Genomic DNA, 8,275 nt, shown 5'->3' with positions numbered 1-8,275 from the left:
AGGCGGCCCCTCAGCGGGCTCCCCGCTGCTGCGGCGCCCGGCCGCGCCGTGCCCGGGGCTGAGGCCGGGCGTGCGGCGGCGCCGGCAGCTGCGCGGCGCCTCGGTCCGAGCAGCCTGGTCAGGGCATTAACGAGCTTCGTTTTCAGTAGCTGGTGTCTTGGCGGTCGCTGGTGGCAACCTTCGTGCTGTGCGGAGGATTGCTGGTGGCTATGAAGAAATTGAAGAAAACGAAAGAGGAAAGTGAGTGAGTGTTGGCAGTCCGGTAGCTGCTCCGCCGCCTCCCCGCGGCCGTTCCGGCGGGAGCCTTAGTCGAGCCGCGCCGCGGAGCGGGTGGCTGTACCGCGCTCTTCCTTGCGTTACTCTGTCCCTAAATGTGGGATTGTAATGCTTATTTATTTATTTATTTATTTCAAACTGTTTGGCTAGGCAGAAAATCAAAGTAGACTATCACTTTTGTATTAAAAACATTCAGATTTTATTAAAAACATTCAATTTTGCTATTCTGCTGTAGTTAAATCAGGAATAATTTGGATCATGATTTATATTGTGCAAGTGTGCGCGTATAAATGCTTTTATGTCACAGAAAATGGAAGATAAAGTATTATAAAATTCTTAAATACACTCTCACCGTTGAAATGGTTACATTTACTTATACATGTTGTTATGAGTAAACATGGCATGAATCGATGCAAAAGCTGGAAAAGAGAAATGTGTTTGTTATCTGGGACACAGATGTGCAGTAGGACTTCCTGAGCACATTGATTTCTATATGTGTAACTTCTGTATGCATTTATCCGTTGCACAGTGACTGCTTACTGTTTTTATTTTTGTATTTGTAATACTGAAACTCAGAGATAGCATAGCTGCTAACATATGTTGAATTTATAAAGGACAGTGATGTTTCTGTGTAATATCAAACCGGGCCACGTACCTGTGTGTCTCTAAAGAACAAAAAGTAGAAATGTGTGTTTGGATGACAATAAAAGAGTCTATTATATTTCAAAGGAATTTAGTGATGTATTTGATATAGAAATTTGCTCAAAACCTTGTCTTGTTCATGTTGGACTTATTTTACAATGGTCATTGATAGTTCTTGGTGTTTTTGAGGTGTTGGACTGTGATTCTGCAAGGTCACCTTACTCTCAGACTTTAAGTGAGTCTGAAACTTGAGTGGGAAGGGGTGACTATGTGTTGTGGAAGTTCATTATCTTCCTTTCTTTCCTATAGAGCTGGAGAAAGAACGGAACCGAGGCATTGGGAAACCACTACTGGGAGGGCCCTTCTCACTTGTCAGTCATGAGGGACAGCCCAAAACCAACAAGGACTACCTTGGGCAGTGGGTGCTGATCTACTTCGGCTTCACGCATTGTCCTGATATCTGTCCTGATGAACTGGAGAAAATGATTGAAGTAGTGGAAGAAATTGGTATGTGAATTCGATTACTACGGAGATTCTATTATTAGAGGTCAAAGTTTATTGTAAAATGTTAGATATGATGGTAAGTGATGATCTTGTGAGGAAAAAATATTGTTAATTACTATTCAATATCTGAATCAGAACCTGTCATATGAGGAAAGGCTGAGGGAGCTGGAGTTGTATAGCCTAGACAGGAGGGCTTGAGGGGGATCTTATCAATGCATAAAAATTATCTGAAGGGAAAATATAAAGTAGATGGAGCCAGACTCTTCTTAGTGGTGCCTAGTGACAGGAMAAGAGACAATAGTCACAAACTGAAACACAGGAAGTTCCATCTGAATATAAGAAAAAAAGGTTTTCACTGTGAAGGTGACTGAGTACTGGAGCAGGTTGTCCAGAGAGGTTGTAGAGTCTCCATCCTTGAAAAAACTTGAAAGGGCGCAGTCCTGGGCAACCTACTTGAGCCAGGGAGGTTGTACTTGATGATCTCCAGAGGTCCCTTCCAACCTCAGCAGTTCTGTGAATCAACTAATAGATRATACGTGCATTCATCTGTCTCCAGTTGGTGGAACGTCACTGAGATCTGATATTTAAAGCGTGATGAGGCTGACCTTTGTGGAACTGTGGACTTCTTGTTAACATAATATGATAGTGGCAGCTTACAGCAGAAGAGAGAACAGTGCCCTTACGGGATAAATATTTTTGCCAAGAGGGGTGGTGTCTCTCACTTGGTCACATTCATTCATTGAGTATGTGTTTATATGCAAAAAATATTTACCTGTTCCTAGGAAAATGCAGTCTATCCAGTGTTGATTTAATAACAAGTAAAGGCTGTGGAGCAACAACACTGAATTTAGTTGGACTTAGCACAGTAATGTATTGTTAATCCTCATAGTTCATTCTCCTGACAACCTTTTCTAGCTTTTTATCTTTACTTCGAATCTCTGCATGAGACTGAAGTTTCCTCTTGGCCTCGTTTGGGCGTTTCCTCTTGTTTTTAGGAATACTCTGACTCTAATACACCTTTTGACTTCTGAGAATCACTGTATTTTGGTACAAATAGCTTTCTAAGGCTGCAGCTTCTGATGAGTTACAGAACAGGAATAATAGTAACCAAGCAGTTTGAAAGATGAACTAAAATACAGAAAATGCGGCATAGGAAGCGTGGGTGTGGAGGATATGAGTGGAACATGAGAAAAGATCCTGAACTGTGGCTTCACTTATCCAGCCATTCCACCATCACTGGCATGTTTTAGTTGTACCCACCATCATGTCTTGATCCCTGGATTGTGCCCTGGCATTTCTTGCGTCGGAGCCAGTTTGTCACCTCTCATAAGTATGGCAGGGTGTCCAACTGAGACAGTGAGAAGTGTAGCAGCATGTAGCACAGTGCTGGATTTCATGGCCCTGACTTCCTTCAGAATTTGCATTATATAAATTAATCTGCACAAAATAGTCTCTTTTTTGGCATTTAGGATTGATGTAGATTCGTTTTACAGTGGCTTGATTATAACCTTAATTTGGAAGGAACTGAGAGATAGTTTTTAGTTTGCTGAGGAAAGTAACATATGTTAATATTTATTGTCACAGATGGAATTCCATCTTTGCCAAATCTGACCCCACTCTTCATCACTATTGATCCTGAGAGGGACAATGAAGAAGCTATTGCCAGATATGTTAAAGGTATTAGTTTTTTCTTCCTTGATGTCTTATAACATGAAATATAGAGCATTGAAAAGGAGGATCTTGATAAAATTCTTTTCACTGAAATGTGTGAAATGTCTAAATGTCTGCTTTCCGTATTCCAGAATTTTCTCCTAAACTGATTGGATTGACTGGTACCAAAGAACAGATTGAGCAAGTGGCCAAAGCTTACCGTGTATATTACAGCGAAGGTCCCAAAGATGAAGACAGTGATTACATAGTGAGTAAAAGTAATTGCCTAATAKTAGTCTGTGGATAAAGCAGAATATAGACTTTTAAATCGGAAGACGACTGTTATAATCTGTGCTGAAGTCTTACATGACAGAGTTCTGTTATATCTACGCGTTAAGCTTTGTCTCAGAGATCTCAGTCAGAACATTGTTCTATGCCATTTTATGAGCTCAAACTCCATTAAAAATGGTTCAGAACAAACAAACCAAAAAACCCCTAACAACAACAACAACAAAAAGCAGAGTCCAAAGACTGGATATAGAATAGCATACAAAGTGGAAGTAGAACTGGGCAATTAAGGCAACAGGAAAAGAAAGAAATGAAAGTGAAGTGAGTAACAAATCATCCCCTGCCAAACTGAGACCAGGAAGCAGGGTTTTCCTGGCAAGAGACTTGGATGATGCAAACTTTGCCTACAGGTACTGTGGAGGTGTTCCTGCAGTGTAAAATGTTCCTGGAAGGGAGAGCATGGTAATGCTAAAGTGGGTGGGAATAAAATAGGTACAGAGCACTAGTGTGAAGGTGGAAGCTAAGGCTGGATGGGATAGTCAAAAGCTTGTTCTCTGGAAGTGAATGGGACTGATTGTGGGGCTCAGAGCTGCTGCCAGGGCCTTCCTGACCTGCCATATTGTGAATGGGCTGGAAGAATGAGGGAAGTGTAAGCGATATGAGAACTGTGGATACACACTATATGATCTTTTGTTTTTTTTATTTTGTTACAAGAACTAAAGGGCATCAGAAAACTAAAAATGGATTCAAAAAAAGATATTTTCTGATGTAATGGGTGAGTGAGAAGTGGAATTGTTGCTACAGATTTTGGGGATGGTAGAAGTTTACGAGTTCACAGAGACTTGAAGAGTTCAGGAAGCCTGTGATCCAAACAAATGTTTGGAAACTGAGATAATAAAGGACAGTAGCATATTTTTTTTTCGCTGGTTTTATGCTCTCATTTAAAGCAACCATAGATGACCACTAATTAAGACAGGATACTGGAGTAGATTGTTCTTTGATCTAATACAGTATTGTCCATTCTCACCTTGGTGGTTATAATAACCTGACTGTCACAAATAATCCATGTGGACAAAGAGACAGATGCAACAAAAAACTAATACACAGAAAGAAACAGTGAGAGTAGCATGTGACCTCAATAAAGAGAAAACAGAATCATACTGGCTCTATATACCACTCTGAGTTACTGAAAGGGGTGTTATTTGGGAGATCAAGTACTTGTTTTTGCATATATTGGCAACTCAATAGCTACAATAATTATGCCTGGGATATTATATTACATTTAAGTAGAGGGGAGGAGCTGGCTGGCTGGAGAAATTCAACACCGATTTAAATCAATCTAGCACCAAAATAAAGATATTTGCTAAAATCAAACTTGCAAAAGGGAGCTGGTGGAGATCCAAGAAGAGGTCACAGGAACAGGATTGGCAAAGGATGCCTGCTCCGGGTGAGGGAAGGAATCTGTAGAATCTGACACTAAATGAGTACAGTGAAGTTGAAGAGAAATGATGAAAAGAGGCCACAAAAGCTGAAGGAGGGTTGCCATTCATGATGTAAAATATGTCAGCAAACTGCTTATGGATTCTAGCRTGACCATGAAAGAAAAGTGCATGGATTTGTCAAAAAAAAAAAATATATATGGTTGATAGCAGCTTCAAGGGAAGCTGAAGAGTGAAACCAAACTGTAGGAAAAGAACAGCAGATCGTGACTATAAAGATGAAACAGGAAGATGGATTTAGGATAGCAGGGAGAAGGGAGCTGGATTTTACTGAGACAGTTCTAAACACAAGGGAGCGTTTTGAGTGTGCAAGAGGGGAAGATGAGTAGAGAGCAACAGGGAAGGAAAGCCAGTAGATTTGAGGCAGGAGAGCAGCCTGAGAGTTTGATATAGTACTATGGAAGAAGAATATATCTGAATCTCTTCAGGATTTGGCATTGGCTCTTGGTTTTGATAGATAATAAGCTCTATGTGTTTAGGGCAGGTAGGCCAGAGAATGCTTGGGTCCCTCTGAAACAAATTGGAAAGAGGATAACAGCAATAGCAGATCTCGGAGGGAAAGCTTGAGGCTGGTTTGTGTGCTGGCCTGAGATGTATCCAGGTAACTATTACTGTTACGTTCGTTTACTACCATGAGGATCTTCTCCCTTCTCCCTCACTGTTTTGCATGGACCTCTCAGGCCAGTCAATTATTAAGGCTGATGTTCATGCAGGAGCAGATTCTGTTTTCTTTGCAGGCAGCTGGGAGATAGGGAAGAGGTCCGGTATAGCTGGTTAGACTTCTCTGCTTGTTTTGACTGAAAAGAGTATTGAGTATTACATCATTCCTATGTATTTTTTTGCATTTTTAAATACAGTCCTTACTTATTAAATAGGAACTAATAATACATGAAAAATAGTTTAATCTTCCACAGGCGAGGGAGTTAAAGTACTCTGAGCAGGCTACTTTGTCTTTCAAACTGGAAACTATAGCAAAAAATAATAGGACCTGAATTATGATTCAGATTCTTTTAAAAATTGTAGCTCCTGGTAGTTTTGTGACCATATCTTGAACATTTAAAAATCTTGAGTAAAATACTTGACTTAATCATACTTCAATAAAAAAAAAAATTAAGAAACAAAGAATCCTTTGACTCAGAAATACCGTTAATACATTTTTTTATGACTAATGATGCAAATGTTTATATGATTTCATAAATTCAAATGCAGACTTACTTTCACAAACAGCCTCTTTTTCTCCAGTGAGCCTAAGATTATGTACTCACTTGAGCACTTGCAGATTCATGGCTTCAGTTTTCAGTATATTGTATCTTTACTCATACCAAATGCCATCATAGTTAGGYGAAGACCATACCTGCAGTGGTGTTTAACCCCAACCACCAACTACAGTGGAATTAGTTTCATATAAATCAGATAGAAATAGAAATATCTCAAATTTTCAAAATATTGTTATTTGGAAAATTTATGTAGATTATTTCAAATTCTTTCCCACTATCTCCACTCTGACTCCGCTATGATTCCTGTAAATGCCAACATGAGTAGACAGTAGAGGGAGCCCCCTCCTAGGACACTGCATTTCCCTCTTCACTTAATCCTGTATGCACAGCTTCCCTCACCTAGTGATGTTCTTAGTCCTTTGTTTGCCCTTGGTTTAATGAAGTACTTCAATTTATATAGGATTTGCATCATACTAACAGTAGAAGCTTGAATGCCTTGGGGGGGTTATGGAGCACAAGGAGAGGTAGAGGAAAACTGGAAAGAGTGAGGAGGGAAGTGCCTTAGCTTGTACCTCCTCACTTTGTCCTCAGTCCCATCTGTGCTGAGGAGAGTGGTGTCTGCAGTTTAGGGAAGACCCTTCCACTTTAAGTATTTTCAGTATTCTTTTACCCATCCTGAATATACAACTAGTTTTTTCTTTCTCTCTCTCTCTCTCTCTCTCTCTCTCTCTTTCTTCTGTTGTTGTTGTTGAAGCAACAAAAGATCTGAGGTGATGCTAACTTATTCTGATCTGGCTTTAGTCTGTTGGTGAAAAGTCTTGTCAGGCATTTGAGCTAAAGGCTAAATGGGGCGCTATTGCTGCTGACTTTGAGAGGTATGTGGGATCTGTTTTACCAAGCAGCTGTGTGCTCTCTTGCAGGTGGATCACACAATAATAATGTATCTCCTTGGGCCAGATGGTGACTTTGTGGACTATTATGGCCAGAATAAGAGGAGCTCTGAGGTTTCTGCTTCTATTGCTGCTCACATGAGAAAATACAGATCCTAAACCAGAAGATTTCAAAGATTGATGCAAACATCTACTGTTGGTTTGGCTGTAATTGTGCATTGTATTCAGTGGAGTTACCATTATTAAAATCAGTAAACAGCCTTCCCAACGGATATTATTTGCAGCAAGATTTCAGCAATGAGATGAAGCTTGGGACTTCTGTGAAACATTTTGGGGAGCAAAAAAATGGAAATCATTTGGAAGAGACCTCTGTATCACTGGTAGAATTACTTTGTATCTTTTGGACAGTCATTAGTGAAGGATGATCGCTCTAGGAAGGTGATTACTTGATGAAAAGCCACATGAGCCATGGCATCCTTAGAGGACCCCTGCTGTTGTTTTTATTCCTGCACTATTTTGCCTGCTGGCAGAGGCACTTCCAATATTGTAAGCAGAAAGCCTTAAGAGTACTTTTTTATTTAGGTTCAGACAATGAAAAGTACTGAAAGCATTAGCAGCTTGCACACATGGGACCAGCCCTGTAATCTACCTAATCTTCCTAATTAGAGCACAGAAGTGAAATGTTTTTTCTTGACAAATTTTCCTTTATCTTTTGTGAACATTATTATTATAATTGAACATTAGCTGTGAAGGAAAATAGTACTGGGTTGCAAATACATTTTTCTTCAGGTCTAAATGGTTTGGTGCATACTCTCAGCCTGACTTGTGCTATGCTGAATAATGAAGTGGTGGGGATGAAGGGGGCCTGTTTCCATGCATAGGGCTGTTGATCAGATAAATTTTATGCAATGCTGCATTTGAGAATAAAAGACTGCTTTGTACAATTGCTTTATTCCTTTTTAAGTTTTGCAGGAATCACCTTCCAGTAGACAAAAGAGTGAATGTATTAATCTGCCAACAGCAACAATGTGCAGAGTAGARAGTCTGGACTGTCATCTGTTTTTCAGTTGTACCGAGGTTCATGTAAGAATGGTCTCTATTTTAGAGTCATTATGGGGATGAATTTTGCTTTTTATTTCTTAGGTTGAGTTGACTGGTAATAGAATATTATTAGAGGTTTGCATACTCATCAAGCTTTATTTTCTTATCATGTTTTTATTCCTCTTCAGAAAGTAGTGCTGATCTATAGCATCACAAACCGACATAAGCTGATTTATTTATTATCTCACTGAAACCTAAAGAATGACTC

The 8,275-nt window shown here is 39.8% G+C and overlaps 1 protein-coding gene across 1 annotated transcript; it reads left to right on the top strand.

The window, feature by feature from the left end:
* Positions 1 to 110: 110 nt before the first annotated feature.
* SCO1 (synthesis of cytochrome C oxidase 1) lies at positions 111 to 7,910 on the top strand. The gene is made up of 5 exons (XM_085321004.1): positions 111 to 240; positions 1,228 to 1,425; positions 3,007 to 3,099; positions 3,225 to 3,340; positions 6,997 to 7,910. The coding sequence occupies exons 1-5, from the start codon at positions 210 to 212 to the stop codon at positions 7,123 to 7,125; spliced, it is 567 nt and encodes a 188-aa protein (XP_085177130.1). The 5' UTR covers positions 111 to 209; the 3' UTR covers positions 7,126 to 7,910.
* The last annotated feature ends 365 nt before the right edge of the window (positions 7,911 to 8,275 follow it).

This window comes from Rhea americana, unplaced genomic scaffold (genome assembly GCF_003343005.1).
Source record: "Rhea americana isolate MKP2758 unplaced genomic scaffold, rheAme1 scaffold_674, whole genome shotgun sequence".
NCBI lineage: Eukaryota > Metazoa > Chordata > Aves > Rheiformes > Rheidae > Rhea > Rhea americana.
This window is presented reverse-complemented; position numbering and strand designations above follow the sequence as displayed.

Bases quoted from the DNA above. Each gene is read 5' to 3' on its own strand.
- SCO1 (XM_085321004.1), top strand. From the start codon at position 210: ATGAAGAAATTGAAGAAAACGAAAGAGGAAA. The intron at 1,426-3,006 runs GTATGTGAATTC...TTATTGTCACAG, and splicing joins TGAAGTAGTGGAAGAAATTG to ATGGAATTCCATCTTTGCCA. The intron at 3,100-3,224 runs GTATTAGTTTTT...TCCGTATTCCAG, and splicing joins TATTGCCAGATATGTTAAAG to AATTTTCTCCTAAACTGATT.